The sequence below is a fragment of the Tachypleus tridentatus genome, chromosome 12 (genome assembly GCF_004210375.1).
Source record: "Tachypleus tridentatus isolate NWPU-2018 chromosome 12, ASM421037v1, whole genome shotgun sequence".
In the NCBI taxonomy this organism is placed as follows: domain Eukaryota; kingdom Metazoa; phylum Arthropoda; class Merostomata; order Xiphosura; family Limulidae; genus Tachypleus; species Tachypleus tridentatus.
Window position 1 is genome coordinate 79,921,328 of NC_134836.1, and position 23,309 is coordinate 79,944,636.

The 23,309-nt window shown below is 34.1% G+C and overlaps 1 protein-coding gene across 11 annotated transcripts in view; it reads left to right on the forward strand.

Moving 5' to 3' along the window:
* LOC143233767 (putative phosphorylase b kinase regulatory subunit alpha) overlaps positions 1-23,309 on the forward strand; it is a 62,100-nt gene that overhangs the window by 6,690 nt on the left and 32,101 nt on the right. For all 11 annotated transcript variants that reach the window (XM_076470409.1, XM_076470410.1, XM_076470400.1 and 8 more), the window contains 13 exons: positions 2,364-2,580; positions 3,851-3,933; positions 4,300-4,380; positions 5,417-5,515; positions 5,702-5,743; positions 6,433-6,537; positions 10,125-10,178; positions 17,866-17,988; positions 18,770-18,865; positions 21,174-21,281; positions 21,642-21,720; positions 21,930-22,064; positions 22,685-22,794. In XM_076470409.1, the coding sequence (XP_076326524.1) occupies positions 2,364-2,580; positions 3,851-3,933; positions 4,300-4,380; positions 5,417-5,515; positions 5,702-5,743; positions 6,433-6,537; positions 10,125-10,178; positions 17,866-17,988; positions 18,770-18,865; positions 21,174-21,281; positions 21,642-21,720; positions 21,930-22,064; positions 22,685-22,794 (1,332 nt within the window). The remainder of the gene's footprint in view (positions 1-2,363; positions 2,581-3,850; positions 3,934-4,299; positions 4,381-5,416; positions 5,516-5,701; positions 5,744-6,432; positions 6,538-10,124; positions 10,179-17,865; positions 17,989-18,769; positions 18,866-21,173; positions 21,282-21,641; positions 21,721-21,929; positions 22,065-22,684; positions 22,795-23,309) is intronic.

Here is a 23,309-nt window from a genome sequence, read left to right on the forward strand (position 1 = left end):
AAAGTAGACATTCCTGATTGGAAATACTGTCTGCTATTTGCTGAACATCTTTCGAACCATCCTTCAATTCCTATTTTTCAGATGGTTCGAAATCAGGTGACTGTGTGGGCTCTGCCATGGTTTGTTGGGGTTCAATGGTTGCATGCAGAATCCCCTCTACAGCTTTTGTGTTTATTGCTGAACTTTACACCATTTCTCTTGCTGATATTCAAAACTGACAGGTCCATTTCTCTTTAACATCTACTTCTATCCAGTTTTTGTGTATACCGGGCCACGTTGATATTCGCAGGAACGAGCTTGCCAACACTGCAGCTAAGTCTATCTGCTCTGGCACTACCACTGCTGTACTTGTCCCATACATGGACTGTGGTCCTGTATTCAAGTCTTGGCTCTATGCCAGCTGGCAGTTGACTTGGAGTAAGCAATGTGAAAACAAACTTTTCCAAATAAAACCCTATATTAGACTTTAGCCATCTTGCCTCTGGAAAGATCGGAAAGTGGAAGTTGTTCTAACTAGACTATGCTTTGGTCTCGGTTTTTTAACTCATCATTTTCTTTTATCTGGAACTGATGCACCAGTGTGTAGTTTGTGTAACACTCAAAATAACAGTAAACGACATTTTACTTTCTTGTCATCGTTATGACTCTCAACGACTGTACCATTTTGAACTTGTTCTGTTATTGATAATGGTGACACTGTTTACCTTGGTAATGTTTTTAGATTTTTAAAGGTCATTAATCTTTTTAATGCCATTTAAGTTTTTAATTTATACATTACACCTTTTTATTGTGGCTCCCTTTTAAAAAGGGATATCCTTAATTTTTTAAACTGTTTTAAGAAGTACAGTTTATCTAGTTTGATTTGAAATTAGAAACTGGCCGTAACATTAAATAACTTGAAACCAGAACTGGAAAGACCAACTTCAGGTGACTAATGCTGCTGTTTGAACTATCTATTTGAACTACACGTTGGTCATCCTGGCAAGTTATTATTATAATTTTGATACATGTCTTTTAAATCCTTTTTATTACTTTTCTTTTTGAAAATGGCCATAACGTCAAATAACTCAGAACTAGGATTGGAAAGGCCAACTTCAGGTGACTGATGGTGGTTTTTGTACTTACTATTAGTCTTTCTGGCAAGTTATGATAATTACAATTATGCTACAGAAAGTCCTTTACAACTTGAATTACTGTAGTTTTTCTTTTAATGTTGTAGACTTGATGTAAACTTTGGTTTTATGCTATTTATATGTTTTTAAACATTGTTTTGTTTAACCTTAATTTCCTTTTATGAATTTTACTAAATTTACTTTTAACTTTTTAGAGGATGTTTGGTACAGATAGCCTAGCTGCTTTGTGCCATAAAACACTAAATCAACCAACCAACAAATAATGTTAACTCTGTAGCCCACTCATCTGACCTTGCACCCAAAAAAAAGGATGTTTTTCTGATTAAAAACATGAAATACACTGATTTTGGGGTTATTTTGAATAACAAAAAAGTCTTAATTCAATATATTTTAACATAATAAAAGAATTAAACATTTGAATACATAAAACGAATGTTTTTGTTCACCTAATTATTCAAATGAAACTTTAATGCAATACATGAGGTTGATGGCATTAACATATCTGCAGTTGTTCTGATTTAACAGCTAATTCTTCCTTTTTTTATATGCTTAACTGTGGTAAGGGTGATCCTTCATTCAAGTCAGTTTTCTGTATATAGATTATTGTGTGTTCTGATATCCTCACTACAGAATTTTAATCTTACTGGTATATATGATAAGAAACAGCTTTAACATTCAGAAAATGAAGTTTCTGATATTTACTTTTTCCTAATGGATTTAACTTTTGAGTGGTATATATTTCAAGTTTTCATCAAATTATAGAACTGACAATAATTATATTTATTACAACACAGACATATAAATGGAATACCATGTGAAAGTTAAATTAAATATTTCAGAGCAAATGATTAACTTGTGTTTGAGTGTAATATTTCTGTACGGTAATGAATGTTAAAATAAGTTTTTTTGCAGTAAAAGGTGTAATGTGTGCACAGAGTATTCCATTGTAAAAGATGCAGGAATAATTTTGATATTTTGAAAATTTATGAAGAATGTTTGGTTATAGAATGGGAGACAATAGAGAAATATGGAGAAAGAGAGTGCATATTAACTATTGGGTTTTGTTGTTGAAGCCATGCTATGGTGATGGTGTCAACTAGTCAGGTGTGGTTAAAAATTAGGGAATAATTTTAGAAGCTTTGACTGAGGGCATGAGAAAAAAATTGAGTTTTTTTTTAAAAGAATGTTTACTCCTGAATTTTGATGTCAAATGGTTAAAATGTGTTTCAGAGTTGTGTAAAGCTGATGAGGGGGTTACTGATGGCCATGATGAAGCAGAAAGATAAATTGGAACGTTTTAAGGAAACTCAGTCAACAAGTGACTGTTTTCATGCCAAATATAGCTCTACCACTGGAGCTACAGTTGTCGGAGACAATGAGTGGGGACATCTCCAACTTGATGCAACATCCTTGTACCTGCTCATACTTGCTCAAATGACTGCATCAGGTTTGTTGCACTATATGTTTTCTTGTTACTAGTAATTCTAATTTCTGTGTAAAATATGAGTGAACTTTAATTTCACATCACAACTTTGAAAATGTGAAATTATAATAGTTTTGACATAAAACTGGATGTTTATACAGTTGAACATGCATATTTTAGTGCCTAAAATAAAATGAAAAAATTGAAGTAACAGTAGCCAGCTAAGTTGTATAAACAGGCAAAAGGTAAATTTTCATAGATTCTTTTTAGGTAAATTATTTAAAGATTTATTATCCTTCATAACTATATACATTGCAAAATAAACTGAACAAAATCTAACAAAGTGAAATATCTGTAGAAACACCTTCTGCATACTTGCCTTTTACAAATATCTTTGAATTATCTTTTACATGAAACACTGTACAGACACAGCCACAATATCTTATAAAAATATTCTTTTATATTTGTGAGTTCAAATTGGTTTGTCCCATCATGACTTAGTCTGGAATTTTAACCTAACTTTAATTAGCTGTATTAGTTATTTACACATGCACAAGGTGTGCTGTGACAGACTCAGTGTGGCCAGATGGTTAGAAAGCTTGAATCACAATTTGCAGGTCACAAGTTTGAATCCCATCCCATTATACATACTTGCCATTTTAAATGTTGGGGCAGTATAATGAATTGATAAATTCCACTATTTGTTAGTAAAAGAGTAGCCCAATAATTTGTGGTGGATGATGGTGATGCCTAGCTACCTTTTGTCTATTTATTTACTGCTAAATTAGGGACAGCTAGTGCAGACAACCCTAGTGTAACTTTGTACAAAAGTAATAATAATAATAATAAAAACATACTGTGCAAAATGTCTATGTGCATGATACATTAACCTGTTCAGTGCCGTAGACGAGATAACTCATCCAAGCCAATCGGTAACAGTGCCACAGACGAGTTAATTCATTCTTAATAATACCTAACTTCAACGCTAGATGCCAGCACCATACATGCATTTGACCTACTTACAAATTGTTTCACTTTCGATCCAAAAAGGCATCATGAATAAAAGTTACAAAATGAAGAAGCATTAGAGTTGTATTGTAGCAGCTGAAATACTTGACAGTCAACAGGCTAATGCAATGATTTATTGGTTCAGAATTTTTATACCCGAAAACTTTAAACAGTCTTAAGAGGACTATTATCAGGTTTTTCATTGTTTTTCTCTTGTTAGTTTGTATCCTGTGTGTTTGTTTGTCATTATATAGTTATTATCTATTTCTTGTCTTTTAATTCTTAGGGTTACAAATTATTTTCAACACAGATGAAGTAACATTTATCCAGAATCTTATATTTTATATTGAGTCTGCTTACTGTATTCCTGTAAGTATTTTTAATCAGTATAACTGTTGTATGTACATGTTACAGATACAGGTTTGTTGTTTTAAAAGATGAGTTTAATCAGTATAACTGTGGTATTTACATGTTACAGATACAGGTTTGTTGTTTTAAAAGATGAGTTTAATCAGTATAACTGTGGTATTTACATGTTACAGATACAGGTTTGTTGTTTTAAAAGATGAGTTTAATCAGTATAACTGTGGTATTTACATGTTACAGATACAGGTTTGTTGTTTTAAAAGATGAGTTTAATCGGTGTAACTGTGGTACATACGTGTTGGAGATACTGTTTTGTTGTTTTCAAAGATGAGTTTAGTTGTGTCAGAATATGGTTTTTCTTCACTTTAGGACTATGGTATCTGGGAACGAGGAGACAAAACAAACCACGGATTTCCTGAGTTAAATGCTAGTTCAATAGGCATGGCTAAGGTGGAACTAAGTATTTACTTTGTTAATAGTTTAAGTTTTAATAGCCAACCAACCTAGCTGATAACACAACAGAATAGTAACCAATATTTATGAGAACATGTTTTATTTATGGTGCCCTGCAGAACTTTGTTACTATTTTCATTTTAAGAAAATATAGGATTTGAACACTTAAGACAGTCTTGTTGATAAATAGGATGAGAACTCAGTGGTAAAGAGTTAAATGGCTGTAAGTTGAAATGTGGGAGGTAGAAATCAGAAGGGTTTTAAACTATGTTAAAGGTTTTCAATCAATCTAATATTTTCAGTTATTTTCTTTCAGTTAGAAATGTTTAAAAATGTTTTAAGATCTAGTTTTGATGTTTTGTATGATGAATAAACAAACATTTGTTGTAAATTTATTTATAAACTTATATTCTGTACTTAGCTTGTAAAACAGTTTTGTTACATGTTTTGTTGACTAGTAGAAAGTGGTCAACTTAGTCTATATTATTAAGCTAGAGAGTTACGTATTTGGTTGACTTGTAGAAAGTGGTGAAGATAAGCTATTTATTATTAAATCAGTCCCAAATCACTAGGTATGTAAGATGTTGCTTGCTGTGTTTGTTTTTTTCCTATTTTTCTGGTAATATGAGTATCACCAGGCTTGCAGTAAGCTTATGGGCTGACAAGGCTAAAACCTTGGAACTTGCAGGCTCATTGTATTAAAATCTGGGATTCAGTTTCCTGCAGTGGATAGTGTTGATATCCCATTTTGTATCTTTGTGCTAGAACAACAGTAACGACAAAATAAATACAGAACAAAATGAAAACAAACAAACAAGAAATGTGATTGAACGATGTGACTTTAATAAAATTAAAATGTAACTTTTGTTTTTTCACTCAGTTTGTACAGACTTGTAGTAATACTAATATGCTAAAGGTGTTCAGACTTGTAGTGACACAGATATGTTAAAAGTGTTGATGTTGTTCTTAGAGTTTCTAATGTTTCACATCTCTACTTTATCAGACTGAAAAATAAAACAATTTTCTATCTCAGGCTGCTCTTGAAGCAATGAATGACCTTGATTTATTTGGTGGCCGAGGTGGTCCAACTTCTGTCGTGCATGTACTAGCAGATGAAGCCCAAAAGTGTCATGTAAGAAATTTTCTTCTACAATATGTTTCTGTACTTAATTATCAGATCTTTCTCTTTACTAAATTATAGTTTATTTTTCTGTGAAGTTACAATTACTTGTATTTTGTGCTGGATGAATATTTTTCACTAGTTTCATAAGAAGCTATATTTATTGTTAATATATAATCTAATGATCTTTTTATTTAGGCTGTTCTTCAGTCTATGCTACCCAGGGAGTCCAACTCAAAGGTAAATTTGTAAGCCAGTTTAGTTATTATTCGGTGATGTTAATATCCACAATTTAACTTAAAACACTTTCTTTTACCCAGTGCCTGAATGTTAATAAAGGTATGACACTGTTCAAAATTTGAGAGAAAATACAACTGTATTATACATATAACTGAAGGAAACTGAAACCTATTTTTTAAGAAGAGGTGTTAAACTTTTGTTTAGCTTGGGTAATATGTTTAGTTTTTATAAAAACTTCCTGGAAAATTCCACGAAATAATATGCTTGCAAATATGACGTAAGTTAACAAGAAAAAATGGTGATATTTTATGATTTGAAAAAAAAGAAAAATAACTTTAGAAGAATGATACATGTGAATCAAAGAAAATGCTACAAATGTGGCACCGCACCAATAAAACGGGACGTACTGAGTGGATGAAACTTGAACCTGCTGAGAATAAATGTAACAAAATTCAAAATTAGTTGGGCCAAATGCCACTAAAACTAGAATTTTCCTAATTATAGTCAATCAAATATTGTGATATTTACTGTTATTAAAGGTTTTTACCAAATGTATAAAAAAAAAGACAGACATAGGAAGAACCTATAATATAAGTTATGTTATATTATATTTTTTGTTTTGTTTTTCGTTTGAGGTTGTACATTCTCTATAATCTTTAACTGCACATCCATGATAATCTTCTATCCAGGAAGTCGATGCTGCTCTCCTTTCAATCATCAGTTTTCCAGCTTTTGCTGTTGAAGACCCAGAGCTCGTTCAGCAAACCAGAGAAACCATAGAGGAAAAACTTCAGGTAAGTTAAGCTTTAACCTAAATTGTACAACAGGAACATCTAACTGTTGCACAATACAGGATAACCTTTTAACTTTGCTAGGTCTAAAATTTTCTCATGGTTTGTTTTTTGTGGGAGGAATTGACATTTACGTTGTTTTAGTTTTAGTTGCATTCAACAAATTAGAAGGCTAAATATTTATCAGGTTCAATACAGAATGTAGTTTAATGTCAGTTACTTATTCTGTGTGTGTATGTGTTTGTGGGACAACAGAGATTGCTTACTCTGTGTGTGTGTGTGCGTGTTTAGATAATGTATTTTTTGTGTTAATAGTAACAAGTTAACTCTCTCTACATGGGCTTGATTGATTTGACGACAAACCACGTGACAAATTTTTACTCATTTAAAGTATTCATAGATTTGATACCACTAACTTTCAATATAGTATGTACATCTTCACAAAATTTAATCTTTTAGTAAACATTTATAAGTAAAATAATTTTTAAATAAACTAAAATAAAGAATTGTCCATGAATATAGAGCCTTTTTTCACTATGCCCAGTGCAAAGTGATTTTCTTGTTAAAATTTAAAATATTTTTATTTTTCTTAAAAATCTCATATTGTATTTATGTAATCTTTTAAAATATCCTAAATAGATATCAAATGTTTTGTTTTCCAATAGCATTATTATATTTTCTGTTTAATTTCTTAACCCTAACTGTATTACAAAGTTGTTTAATTTGACTGACCTCATAACTATAAAAAAAAAAGTCAAAATAAATCTGAATGACCCCTTTTTTCTTTCTATAATTACTTCAGATTTTGATATGAAGCTACATTTGATTATTTCAAATAGCTTTAAGCTCATAACAGTATACATCTACTTATAATTAAATTTTGTTTTATTGCCCTTTGAACAGTGTCTAACGACTGTTTTCACCATTATAAATTGTAAATCACTTGAGGATTGGGTGACTCCTCATGTTATTAAATTACATTACCTAATCTAATCTAAAAAAAAATCCTGTTTTTATGTTTTAGTTATTTTTCTTAACAATTAATGAAGAATACATATGAAAAACAAAAACTAAAATACTTAACTGTTTACTTGCTGTTTACTGTCGATGGTATTTAACCATACATTTTTTATGCTAATGGTCATAGAGCACAAAATAATTTTTACATAGGTAAGTAATGTGTGTAAAAATGTAGAGTTGTAACTTACAAAAGCAGAAAATGTCCTATAATGATAACAATATTTTTGGTTTTATAAATATGTGACAAAAGCCACTGCAAATTCATCCAAGCTAGTTGGTATACTTCCCATTGGAACAAAGTTGATAGTAAAAGAAGAATTGACAATTCTCTGTGAGGAAACATATTACATCATTTGATAGATGAAAACCATGGCTTTCTGTTGATTTTAAATGATACAGTATTAAACATGAGAGAACTTTTAATACATCCTGAAAGAGAATATGTGATAACAGGGGTGTGATTTTCTGTTTAATAGCAATATCGATGATTGTGCAAGTTTTGTCTGAGCAATAATGATTTTACAGAGTAATTTAGGTTAAATTCTGTATTTATTAGAAGGGTTGTGAGTTTTTAAAATGGAGATGAAATGCCTAGCAAAAAAATATCACATTTCTCACACTTTGGGAAATTTGAGATTTTTTTTTTTAAATGTGGATTATTAGCTATAAATTTATTCTAAACTAAATATAAGCAAAAGGTAGTTTAATTAAATTTTGAAAATAACTCCCTAAAACCATGTGTCATGCTCATAAAGTTTACCTATGAAAAGAGGGTTAATAATAGTAGAATTAAAGTGTGTGTGATGAGAGTTTCAAGTTATTAGATCCTTATTATATACAAACTTTGATTATACTAAAGAAAGAGATAAATGTTCTGTATTAAGTTAATTCACTCAATATGGGCTAGGTCGACTTGACACATCAATGACCTCTTTTTACTCAGTAGAGTATTTTTAGATTCAGAACTTCTAACTTTCATTATAGTGTATGTATATGTACTTTCACAAAATTTAGCAGTCTTTCACATTAAAAAAAATACATTTATTAATATTTTTAATAAACTAAAATAGACTTATTTGTCTATTAGTATAATGAGTGTTTGTTTTGAACGGTCCATTCATGTTAACATTTTCATGTTAAGAATGAAAACACTTTTCTTCATCCCAAAAATCTTGCATATTATTTGTGTAATTTCTATTTCTAAGACCTCCAAAATACATTTCAAACAGCTTAATTTGACTGACCTCATAACTTAAAAAATATTTATGGAATGACTTCAAATTGTAACGTGAAACTACGTTCATTTATCATTAGTAGCTCTAAGTTGTAACAGTAAAAATCTATTTATAATTAAATTATATTGGTCTTTGAACTGTGTCTAACTACTATCCTTGCTGTTATTAGTTGTAAATCATTCATGGTGCTTGCAACTCATATTATGCTCTTGAATCACATTACCCATGAGCTATTACAAGCTGCTTGCTTGAGTGTCTCAAACATTTTTTGGTACATGATTGTTATTTTACTTGATATAATCTTAACTAACCTAAAAATAACTCTTTTTTTACATTTTACTTACTTTTGTAATTAAGAGTAAAGAATAAACATGAAACAAAGTAATTAACCTATTTTCTTTTTTCTTTCGCTTAGTGGTTGAAGAGAGTTAACCATTTGTAATACTAATCATTGTATTGCACGTAATTTGTATTTAATTAAATGATGCACCAAACAACGTAGACTAATAACTTGCAAAAAATAGACAAATTCCCATACCTCTCAAAATTTTTCTAACTTTTTAGCTCTGCAGCAAGAGTCATTACAAACTTATCCAAGCTAGTTGTTAACTTTTTTCACTGGAATGATGTTTGTACACCAAATGAAATTAACATTTAACCATTCAGAACGTACCATGATATAATGTGTCATTTGATAAATGAAACTGAGTTTTTATTTGTTTATAGTAATTTATGTAACTAAAAGTAAGAGAGAACTATTAACAAATTATGAAAGATGGAATGTAACAGGTAGTTGTGGTAGGAGGGTTCTAATTTTTTATTTGATAGCTCTAACAAAATAATTTAAAATTACAATAAACATAATTTGTCTGAGCAATGAAGATTTTATTCAGAGTAACTTATATTTAATTTCAAACATTTCTGAGTGGTGGTGGATAAAATAATGAAGATGACATGCTTAGAGAAAATGTGTCACATTAGAGGAAATTCAGGATTTTTTAATATTGCCTTGTAGAATTAAGAACATAAAATTTATGTACTGTTATATGGATTGTTAGCTAAGGTTTTATGCTATGGTATAACAGAAACAGAAAGTAGTTTATTAAAAGTTTGAATGTAAGACACAAACCTTATGTCACACATAGTAAATGGTATCAGTGGCAAAAGGGTTAAAAAGTATAGATCAATGGTATTTTGTAAGTAAGGTACAATTTATTGAATTAGTTTTTGTCTTGTACATAAGATGGGAATTCAAACACAGTACATTTAGTTGGATTATAAGTATGGATATGATATCTTTTTGTGAGAAAGGTTTCAGTATATCTTTGTTTGTAGGGAAGGTATGGCTGTAAACGTTTTTTGAGAGATGGATACAAGACGGCTAAAGAGGCAAGTCTTTTTACCCTAGAAATTTCTGTTTGGTATTAATGTGTGGTTGACAAAATATTCATAAATATTCATTTTGGGAGAAGTGTTCTGTTGTTTCTCGAATCATACAACTTTCACAGTAAAGTATTGAAAGAGAAAGATTATTTTAACATGTAATATTTATTATTGAACTTTTTGAATATTTCATTCCAGCGTACATAAAGCAAAGTCTCTTACTTAACCTCTTGAAACTTAATCCCTCTGGATATACTAGACTATATTAGCTAAGGTAAATACAAAATGTTGGCACAATGTTGCCATTTATGGTAGAAAATATTATTCTAAAACATGTACAGTCATTTGAAAAAGTTAGGACACCCTATGAAAGCCTGTGTATTTTTGTAACATTTTTGGATATATAGATATTTAATCTCAATTTTAACAATACTGAGAGATTATAGGAATGTAACTAAAGAATTAAAACTGAAGAAAAGATTTTTCAAGATCTTCTGTAAATATAATTCTACAAAAATGCATATTCTAACTGAGGAAAAAGTTAGGACACCCCCACATTTATTTCCACTTAAAATGACTCAACTCACACAGGTGTATCACACCAGAGGCACATGATTAGAAGATCATTACTCAGCATTGTGAATGGGGCTTGCCCTATTTAAACCTCAGACATTTAGTTTGGTGTGCTCCTGACTGTTGAAGTGATAGTGAGCACCATGGTGAGAGCAAAAGAGCTGTCTGAGGCCTTCAGAAAGAAAATTGTAGCAGCTTATGAGTCTGGTAAGGGATTTAAAAAAATCTCAAAAGAATTTGAAATCTCCCATTCCACTGTCCAGAAAATAGTCAATAAGTGGAGGGCTTTCAAAACAACTGTCAACATGCCCAGGTCTTGTCGTCCAAGCATGTTCACCCCGAGAGCAGACTGCAAGAAGCTAAAAGAGGTCTCCAAACACCCTAACATGTCATCACGGGACCTACAGCAGGCTCTGGCTACTGTTGATGTGAAAGTGCATGCCTCTACCATCAGAAAGAAACTGCACAAGTTTATCTTGCATGGGAGGTGTGCAAGGAGGAAACCTTTGATCTCTAAGAGAAACATCAAGGCCAGACTGGAGTTTGCCAGAGAGAATGTAGACAAAGAACAGGACTTCTGGAATAATGTTCTTTGGACAGATGAGTCCAAAATTGAATTATTTGGACACCAGAATGGAGGACATGTTTGGCGTAAACCAAATACAGCATTCCAGGAAAAGAACCTCATACCAGCTGTGAAGCATGGAGGTGGAAGTGTCATGGTTTGGGGCTGCTTTGCTGCAGCAGGACCTGAACAGCTCACAATCATAGAATCCACCATGAATTCTACTGTGTATCAGAGGGTGCTTGAGGAACATGCGAGTCCATCTGTAAGAAAATTAAAGCTGAAGCAGAACTGGACCCTGCAACACGACAATGACCCAAAACATACCAGTAAATCCACTAAGGACTGGCTGAAAACTAAGAAACGGAGAGTCCTGGAATGGCCAAGTCAAAGCCCAGATCTTAATCCCATTGAGATGCTGTGGGGTGACTTGAAATGGGCTGTATGCAAGAAACCCCTCAAACATCTCATAGCTGAAAGAATTCTGCATTGAGGAGTGTGGCAAACTTTCTTCAGACCGATGTCAGAGACTGGTAGATGGCTACAAGAAGCATCTCACTGTATTTATTTCAGCCAAAGGGGGTAACACGAGCTATTAGGGAGTAGGATGTCCTAATTTTTTCCTCAGTTAGAATATGCATTTTTGTAGAACTATATTTACAGAAGATTTTGAAAAGTGTTTTTTTCAGTTTTAATTGTTTAGTTATATTCCTATAATCTCTCAGTATTGATAAAATTGAGGTTAAATATCTATATATCCAAAAATGTTACAAAAATATACAGGCTTTCATGGGGTGTTCTAACTTTTTCACATGACTGTATACCATCTGCTGACACTATAGTTTTTTCTTGATCTCCAGAGTTTCCACTCTTTGCTCTTATAAGCTTTGAGAATACTTGCTGTAGTCCATTCTACCCCATTTGAATGCCTTGGACAAATTCTAATTTGCAAATTTCTCCACCATTTTCAATGTGCCCTTTAGGTATATAAGTACCTCATTCTGATTATGCAATTACTTTTTCTTGATGAGGTTGGCATTTCGGTGTTCCTTTTTGTTTATATTTCTAAATAATTTACCCCCCCACACACACACACAATTAAATTTACAGATGGATATGAAATCCCATTTTATTGATCCTATACAGAGATTAACCAGACTTCTTTCCTTTCATCTCTGCTGCCTGGTCCTCTTGGTTTAAGTTGTCCATGCTATGATCAGTTCTGAGATGGAGATGTGGACTGAGGGTGTCTGTCTCTCTGTGGGATTCTGAGGCAGCTTTTGCAAATGATTTGAGAACAACTGGCATGAATTTAGACATGATTTTTTGGCTCCTTCTATTACTTTTTCTGCTTCAACACAGGATCATTTTCATCAGTCATATCCAGCCTCTTTTTTTTTGGTTTGTCACTCATGTTTGTGAGGTTTATGAGGTCTCTTCTATTGCATTTGACTCTACTCTTTCCTTGTAAGAAGAAAGGACAGCAAGTGACGACGTAGTTTCTCCATTTTTTCCTGATATTGCTGTTCATGCTGGGAGATTTACTGCTCAATTACATGACTGGATAGCTATGCCTTTGCCCTCATGTTTGTTGGATCAGTATACTTTGACTTATCGTCTCCAGGAGTAGGCCTATTTAGATTCTTAATGGATGGACACTGTTTTGGACCTATAGGAATGTTGATTGGAAGCTTTTATCACTTCAAACATGGTTAAAAAAAGTTGATAAATTTACATCAACACCCATATCTGTCCCCAACATTCATTCCAGCAAACCCCAAGATCCATTTCCATTGGTTCTGGGTACAGGCATTTCTTCTGGTGCATCTCCTTCTCCTACCCTCACATGCAAAATGGTCATTTGTTCACTTCCTAAGTCCCTGGAATTCTCTTCCAACAACAAAGACCTGTCCAACTGACCCAGGGCAGGATCCATTGAGGTTGACAGACATCCTTTGAATAAGGACAATAAAGAAAAAAGAAGGGCTCTCCATCCAGTTTGTCTGCACATTAATAAAAAAGGCTATCATGATACAATGCAACTGTCAAGGTCTACGATCTAACCTGGATGACATCAAAGCACTTATTGCTTCCTACCATACTGTATGTTTTTTCTTATAGAAAACATTTCTGAAATCTGCTGATACAGTCACCTTTCTGCAGTTTTCTTTCTACAGAAATGACTGGCTGTGTGATGGACAAGTGCATTAAGGGGTGGCACTGTTAGTTGATCAGCATGTGCCCATCCTGTCTTTGCCACTCAAACACACCCTTGGGGGCCGTAGCCATCTGTGTTTCCTTGGGTCATACCATCATTGTTTGTTCTCTCTACTTATCACCTAGAGAGACATATGATCAATCAGACCTTGATGCTCTCATTGAACAGTTGCCGTCTCCCTTTTTAATCCTGGGGGACTTTAGTGGACATCATCCCCTCTGGGAAAGTGCTGATATTGATAGGAGGGGTTGATTTGTAGAGTGTATGCTCTCTGATCACAACCTTTCTCTTTTTAATACTGGTTCTTCTACTTATTTCCATGCACCTAGACAATCACTTACTGCTATTGATCCCTTAGTTTGCTCCCCTGCATTATTCTCCCACTTCTCATGGAGGGTTGACATAAGGCAGTTATTATTTTCCTATAATTTTAAGAGAGAGAGTGGCAGTGGTGGATGCCACCCAATCTGCATGACCCAGTGGAAGCTGGATGAAACCAACTGACCCTCTTTCGCTGTTCTCGTAGAACTTGATTCTACCATCATCTGTAAGCCATCAGTAGATGACTGTGTGGCAGCAGTAACTGACTGTACTATACAGGACTCTGCTTGGTGTATTCCTAAAAGCTTGACACGTTTTCCACCTGATTCAACTTGAAACGTCAATTAGAGGAGCTTTTCTCAAATGACAACATCTTGTATCAATATTCTTTGACATTGAGAAGGCATATGATGCAACATGGAAGTGTAGCATTTTGCGAGACCTCCATTTATACAGGTTATGTCGCCATTTGCCCATTTTTATTCAAATTTTGTTATTGGACAGGCTATTCCAAGTTCGTGTGGGTCCAACACTTTCCCCGTTCTTTGCTAGAAGAACTTGGAGTCTCTCAGTGCTGTGTTTTGAGTGTCACACTTTTCAGTATAAAGATTATTGCCATCACTGAACAACTCCCTCTTACTGTTGAAATGGGTTCTATGTTGATGACTTTCACATCGTATGTCAGTATTCAAACATGAGGTATATTGAGCAGCAGCTACAGACTGCCCTTAATTGTTTACTAAAGTCTTCTTTAACTTCTCTCTCTAAAATCGTTTGCATGCACTTTTGCTACCAACAGGATGTTTACCCTGATCCTGAACTGTATCGGTGAAGTTGTGCTACCTGTGGTCCCTGAAACAAAGTTCTTGGGATTTATCTTTGACTGTAAGGTGACCTTTTTACCACACATCAAGTAGCTAGGAGTCAAATATACAAGAGCACTGATCATCCTTCGTGTCCACTCTTCCTCCACTTATTGAGTGTATCGATGTTCTAAGCTAAATATATATTGTACTCTTAGTAGATCACAATTAGACTGTGGGTCATTGGATTGTGGTTCTGTCAGGACCTTGGTCTTGAAGATACTGGAGCCTATTCATCATCAAGGACTTTGGCTCTGCACTGGGGCTTTCTGCACTTCCCCAATCCAGAGGTTATACACAGAGTCTCGTGAACCTCCTCTACACCTCTGCCTTTAGCAACTGTCTTTACTGTATACTTTGAAACTTCATTCCTTACCACAGCGTCCCACTTGGGGTTGTATTTTCATTCCTCGGTGAGCCATGCTTTTTCAGAACAGACGATCTGCTATTGCTCCTTTTGACCTTTGGATCTAGGTGCATTTGGATGAATTGGGTCTGTCCTTGGATAGTATTGCTGTATTCACTGGTCAGCCCACCCCACCATATCCTATTACAATCCCCAAATGTGACCTGTCTTTAAGTCATCTGAGAAAAGCAGATACTCCCAATTGGAAATACTGTCTACTGTTTGCTGAATATCTTTTGAACCATCCTTCCATTTGTATTTATACAGATGGTTCAAAATTAGGTGACTGTGTTGGCTCTGCCATGGTTTGTTGTGGTTTACTGGTTGTGTGCAGAATCCCCTCTACAGATTCTGTGTTCACTGCTGAACTGTATGCTATCTCTCTTTCCCTGAGTCACATAGACGCTAAGCAGCACTCAAATTGCACTATTTATACCAACTCTCTCAGTTCTCTTCTGGCCCTGGTATCACTTCACTTTAGTTCTCACCCTGTTCTTGCCAATATTTAAAACAGACTGGCTCATTTCTTTTTAACATCTAATTCTGTCCAGGTTTTCTGGATACCAGGCTATGTTGTTATTTGTGGAAATGGCTTGCTTACACTGCAGCTAAATCTGTCTGCTCTGGCACTATCACTGCTGTGCCTATTCCATACATGGACTACGGTCCTGTATTCAAGGCTCCGCTCCATGCCAGTTGAAAGTCGACTTGGAGTGAGCAATGTGAAAACAAACTTTTTTGAAATAAAACCCTCTGTTGGACTTTAGCCATCTGGCTTCCATAAGGATAGGAAAGAGGAAGTTGTTCTTACTAGATTATGCATTGGTCACAGTTTTTTAATTCATCATTTTCTTTTATCTGGGACTGATGCACCAATGTGTTGTCTGTGTGACACTCGGGTCACAATAAACCACACTTTACTGTCTTGCCACAGTTACAACTCTCAAGGACGGCACCATTCTTAACATGTCTTGTCCCAAGGTTTCTCTGTAATATTAGACAGTGTTATTGACGAAGTTGACACTGTTCAGCTAACAAATGTTTTTAATGTTTAAAGGCCATTAATGTTTTCAATGCTATTTAAGTTTTTAATTTATAAATTAGACCTTTTTTAAACGTGATTTCTTTTTAAGAATTAAAGTACATCTTGTTTGAATTGAAATTAAACAATGGCCATAACATCAAATAACTCGAAACTAGGATTGGATGGGCTAACTTCAGGTAACTTACACTGATGTTTGAGTGTGTATTTTCTTATTACAAAGCCACATCGGGCTATTTGCTGAGCCCACTGAGGGGAATTGAACCCATGATTTTAGCGTTGTAAATCCGTAGACATAATGCTATACTAGCGGGGGGCACTGATGCTTGAACTTACCTGTTAGTCATTCTGAAGAGTTATGATAATTGAAATTATGCTAGAGAAAGTCTTTTAAAACTTGTTTTACTTTACTTTCAGAAAATGGTCATAACATCAAATAACTCTAAATCAGGACTAGAAATGCAAACTTCAGGTGACTAATGGTGGTTATTGAACTTAACTGTCAGTCATCCTGGTGAATTATGATAATTACAATTATGCTACAGAAAGTCCTTTACAACTTATACTACTGTAGTTTTTCTTTTACCACTGTGAACTAGAAGTAAAAATTGGATTTAATGCTATTTATGTTTTTGATTTAAAAATGAAACTGTTTTGTTTTACCTTACTTTCCTTTTATGATTTTCAATAATTTTACTTTAATTTTTACATTTTACTGGATATTTTGAACAGATAACCTAGTTGCTTTGCACCATAAAACATGAAACCAACAGCATGATTATATCACTCCCTGGATATCTGGAGTTCTTTCACCAGGGATCTATTGGTACCCCAAGTTCTGGCTTCAGGGTTGGTCATTCAATTTACATCACTTTCACCATTGTCTGCTGAAGTTGTTGCCTAACAGGTCCACAGCAAGTGGAGTTCCATTCCTAGGCTATAAGAGATTTGTTATTTAAAAAGACATTAGTAAGGGTCACTTCTGTTCTTCTTTAGCAGTTTTATTTCCATTTATTTATGGTACCCAAAAAGACATGAGATTTGGAATCCAATTATCAATCTATCTCAACTCAGTTAAACTCTATGAAACTCAACAAACTAAGTTGTTCCAGGTAGAAGGATACTTGTTCTGGATTTAGTATGGCTCCCCAACTCTTGTACTATTTTTCTTTTGGTTCATTTCTGTTCTGTTCAGATGTTTCCTGTATGGATCATCTCTCCACCAGCCCTTCCATCTTCTCAGTGTATGGTTCTAGCTATATTTTCAGCAGATGGTAAGTATGTTTTGGAAGTTAACATTTTCCTAAACTGATGTCATTCCAGTAATGTTTACCTCCCTTGACACTCTTTTGACTTATCTCTTCACTAAAAGCTGATTTATGTCTCCAAAAAGTTTTCACATTATTGAGATAAGGTGCTCATGTACAGTACGTAGATAGAGAGTGCATTGAATATGGTGGAGAAATTTGCAAATTAGAATTTGCTTAAGACATTCAAGTGTGGTGTGAATACTGCAACATGTATTCTTAATGCTTAGATGGTCAAAGAGTGAAAATCCTGGACACTGAGAAACAGTTAAGCATCAATGTAAGTAAATATCACTGAAAATTCGTTTTCAGTTTCTGAAGATATTGTTACCCATCAAATCACAATCTGAACAATACCAAGTCTTGATTGTTACTTTAAAATAACATTTTGTTTTCAGGACTCCAATCGACTGTACTATGAACCATGGGAGTTAAAAGTATTTGAAGGAATTGAGTGTGAATGGCCACTGTTCTACTGCTACTTGATTATTGATGCCTGTTTCCGTGGTGACAGAGAAGCGGTAAGTTCTTAAATAAGAAGTCACTCAGTGTAAACAACCACTCTTCTACTTTATCATTGATCCACTCAGTGAAAACAACCACTGTTTTATTTTATCATTGATTCACTTGGTGAAAACAACTGCTGTTCGACTTTATCGTTGATTCACTCGGTGAAAACAACCGCTGTTCGACTTTATCGTTAATTCACTCTTGTGGTAAGAGAAGAGAATTTAGTTGGTTTGTTATGCTCATGTATTATGGATGTACTTGTAATTGTGCATATTTTATGATTCATTTAAAAACAAATTATAACTCTTAACTACTGTACTAGCAAATTATCTGATATTGTGTATGTTTAGTAAATGTACCATAACAACTGTGCTAGTGAATGAAAGAACCGTCAGATCAGCCTCATGAATAAAATAATAGGTCTGTTACCTGTATACTGCTGACAAGTTAAAGATCTAACTGTGTAAGCTGGTATGTCACATCACATTTGATATATCAAAAAAAGGAGGAATCCTAAAAGTCAAAATGTATTTATCCAAATAGAATAACTTGATTAATGTCTGCCCATAATGATTTTAGTGATGGAGTACCAAGGGGTTATGAGGGGTGTGTTTCTGATGCATGTTAGTAACATTGAGGCAACATTTAAAAGGTGAATAAAGATCAGTTACAATTCCATTCACATTTTGTTTCCATCAGGTGCTTCTGCAGTAAATGTGACACTCTTAAAAACTGGGTTTGGTTACTCATGGTGTATCTGTATTTAAAATATCTTTGTCATATTTATTGTAGCTGGAGGAATATGCTGAAGCTTTAGATGAGATTCTTGTGAAAACTGAAAATGGTTTGAAGTACGTACCAGAACTGTACACTGTCTCAGCTGATAAGGTGACTGTCTTTATTTAATAATTGTAAAACTGTGACTTTTTTCTCTATCTATGATAACTTAGTCATGATTAGAATCTTTGTAACTTAACATTCATGGAGGTAGATTTAATATTAATGAAGAAAAATTGAAGTGGACACCCAATATTTTGTATGACTAAATACAATAGTTTGCTATTAGCTAGTTAAGTAAGATATTGTGATGTTAGATACAGTAGTTTATTGTCAGATAGTTGAGTGAGATATTGTGAGGTTACATAAAGTAGTTTGTTGTCAGCTACAGTTATGACAGAAAGTGTTCATACCCCTGCTTCTCGAGTAGTTTTTTGCTCATAATTTAAGAAGTATCACAATTAGGCTAATAGACGTATAATACATTATAAATATTATACTATCACACATCTACATAAATTTTTATGTAAATTAAACAAACTATTTATAAACAAATAACCAAAAATAGGAGGAGCAGAAAGTGTTCGTACATTTCAGAATGTGTGAAAAAAATAATATTCTCGTAAAAAGTTTGTTTGGCAAATAAACTACATTATACCATTCCAGAACTAGACACTGGGTTCATAATAATTGGAATTTAGCCAGCAAAACATTTACTTCCAGCAATTTAGCGCCGTCTTTGTCATTACCTGCTTGGTCATCATGGCGAACAGGAAACAACTGTCCAGTGATTTAAAAAAAAAACAAATTACTGTAAAATACAAGTCTTGTGTGTCTCTTTTTGGTATTGCTACACATCTTAATGTACCGAAATCTACTGTTCAAAGCATAATTGCCAAGTTTAAGCTTACAGAATCAACTGCTAACCTCCCTCGTTCCGGACGCCCCACCAAAATTCCAGAAAGGTTCTCAGAGAAGTTAATGCGAACCCCATTTAACACGTAATGACATACAGAAACTGGTAAGGGAAACTGGGATTGATGTAAGCACCTCTACAGTTACGAATATGTTACGCTCTTCAGGATTCAAAGCATACCATTCTCGTAGAACTCCATATTTAAGGCCTGTTCACGACTGATATGTGCAAGAAAGCATGTAGATAAACCCTTCACTTATTGGAAGAGTATTTTTGGTCAGACAAGACTAAAAATGAGCTTTTTTGGCCACAATGATGTTCGCTATATTTACCGTAAGAAGGGGGAACGAAATCTTCCAAAGTACACCGTCCCTACAGTTAAACACGGAGGTGGCTCGATCATGCTATGGGGTTCCTCCAGCTCTTCTGGTGTAGGCAGCCTTCACAACATCAATGGAATCATGAAAAACGAAGAGTACGTTGATATATTAGGCACTTATATCAAGAATGATGCTCGGAACTTGTGGCTTGGGCATCGTGTCATCTTCCAGCACGACAATGACCCTAAGCACATATCGAAATATGTGCAATCCTGGTTGCAGAGGAACAATATAAGCATTCTGCAGTGGCCATTGTAGTCACCCAATCTCAACCCAATTGTTGAAGACCAGGGTTCATTAGCATCATCCAAAAAACTTGCAAGAGTTGGAGGCCTTCTGTAAAGAAGAATGGAAGAAAATACCAGTCGAGTATTGTCAAACGATCATGGAGGGCTATGAGGAGAGATTGCGCTGAGTAATTCACCTGAAAGGCTACACAACTGTCCATTAAAGTAGATGCACGAACACTTTCTGCCCCTCCTATGTATGTTTATTTGTTTATAAACAGTTTATTTTTTGTTCAGTTTACATAAAAATTTACGTAGATGTGTGTTAGTATAATATTTATAATATACAATACTTTTATTATCCTAATCGCAATACTTTTTAAGTTAGGAGGAAAAAATTGATCATGACGCAGAGGTACGAACACTTTCTGTCGTAAGTGTAGTTAAGTGAGATATTGTGAGGTTAAATACAGTAGTTTATTGTAAGCTAGTCGAGTGAGATGTTGTGAGGTTAGATGCAGTGGCTTATTGTCGACTAGTTGAGTGAGATGTGAGGTTAGATGCAGTGGCTTATTGTCAGCTAGTTGAGTGAGATGTTGTGAGGTCAGATGCGGAAGTTTGTTGTCATCTAGTTGGGTGCAATGTTGTGGGGTCAGATGTGGAAATTTGTTTTCATCTAGTTGGGTGCAATGTTGTGGGGTCAGATGTGGAAATTTGTTTTCATCTAGTTGGGTGCAATGTTGTGGGGTCAGATGCGACGGGTTGTTGTCGGCTAGTTGGTGCAATGTTGTGGGGTCAGATGTGGTGGGTTTTTGTTGGCTAATTGGGTGCAATGTTGTGAGGTTAGATGTGGCAATTTGTTTTACATTTTAAAAGAATTGGTTTTATTGATATAGGTTGAACTTGAATACAGACAACCACATAGCCAGGATAGAATTCCTATTGGACAGATTCCCTTCATGTGGGCCCAGTCTTTATACATCATTGGTCGCCTAGTTCAAGAGGTTAGTTTAGGCTTTTTTAAACTAACCACTGGAACCACAAGTGTGTCTAGTTACAAAAGTTTAGCATTTTTAAAACTCTAATGTGCATGCAACCATGATGTAGTTCAGAATTATTCATTATTGAGAAACCTGTGAACTTCTTTATTTAATAATGAATGATCTGTTATTACTCAGTTTTGTACAAAATATCAAACAACAATGGAATGAAGAAAGTATAATTAAAGACCATTTCTAGGTCACTGTTTTGATTTTTCTCTAATTGAAGCTTTTTTTTTACACTGTTAACAACTGCTTGGTGAAAGAGTTGCAAAGACCCAGTCAGTAATTAAGTCAATAAAAAAAATTTCAAACATATTTCAGGGTTTCTTGGCTCCAGGTGAGTTGGATCCACTGAACAGGAGGCTCTCTTCTGAGAAGAAACCAGATGTGGTTGTACAAGGTTTGATTCTTGTTTTTTAACTTGCATATTTTTGTTCATCAAATGTGCTTATCTTGTAAGAATAATTTGTCAAATAATCAAGTATGTTTAAAACCTTGATCTTGTGTTGGAAAGACTGGTAAAAGAACTTCCTTGATTTATTATAAGATTTGTTTTCATAAGAAAGGCTTGCACTAATGATGATTCTAACATGGAATGTTTTTATTTAGTTGTTATTTTAGCAGAAGATAGCATTATTCAAGAAAAACTCCGTGGCCATGAAATTCATGTGCAAACTGCTTTTGAAGTATCGCCTATTGAGGTCCAACCTGCCCGGGTTCTCAGCCATATTTATGCCTACCTTGGTATGTACTTAGTTAATCATATGTGTAGTGGCTACTTACTTATTAGTGTTGGATGCTGTTAAATAATACAAGCTTGGTTTTATATACTATCTTGTGTATTTATAACTTCAGTACAAAATATAATGTTGTAATTAATATAATTAATTAATTAAAATCACATTGTAGTAAATTTTATTATATCTTTGATCTTCAGAATACAAAGTTGTAAGTAATTATCATGGGTTTGTTAAGATTGTAGAAACATTATAACATCTTTTATCTTACTATTAAGTTCTTGTTTTTCTGTCTTATGAGGACTAGCTACTTGTGTGTTTTCTGGCTTACAGGAATTAAGTTGTTTCATCTAACATACAGGGACTTGTATTACATATGAAAGCTATTAAGTCATGTTTCTTCTGTTGTATAAGAACTGATTTTTTGTTTATCTGACATACAAAAATTGTTGTAAGATGATTCATCTCAGTGTTGTGGAAATGTCTGTCCTTCAAGTAATAATTAAAACTTTCTATTTTTCCACATCTGTAAAATTTGTACATACAAATGTTCTTTATTACAGGATCCATTATATATACCTACATGTATCTTAATGTAGGCCTAACATAATTGTCTAATCTATGCAGGAAAAAACCAAAAAATGAACTTGTCTGGTCGGCAGTCCCGTGATGTTGGCTTACTGAGCACAAGCAAGTTGTATACTTTACAGGACAAGATATTTGCCTTCACTCCTCAGGTAGGTTTAAACTATTCGAAACCTAAAACAGTGTGATATAACCATGTAACTTTCATAGTTCCTGTGTTAAAGTAATGCTCATTAGATTATACAGTCAGCTAAGTATAATTATTAAAAAAGTAATAGTAGGTGCATCTGCTGTTGTCTTCATGGACTTCCTGAGAAGGACTATTTCTCTGTTGGTAGTGGCCAAAACTTGATCATGGATTTTTGTGATGGCAATCTAGTATTTTCTCCACTTAACTGGGTTCTCTCATTTTATATCCTGGATCAAGTATCTTCTAGGCTTTTGTTGATTTCTTTACTGGCTTGACAATTATTAGCTAAATTAAAAGGTTTCTTTTACCTTTTTAGGTGTAGATTAGCCCTTCAGTAGAGCTCTGGTGTTTGTAAATGGTAAGTCATTCCTTACACTTCTGGCTGTGAGTTCATCATAAGAGTGACAGCCAGTCCATTGGTGTACCCATGCTGCTGACAGTCTGCCTTTGGCCAGTGGTTGAATATTAGGGAGAGTG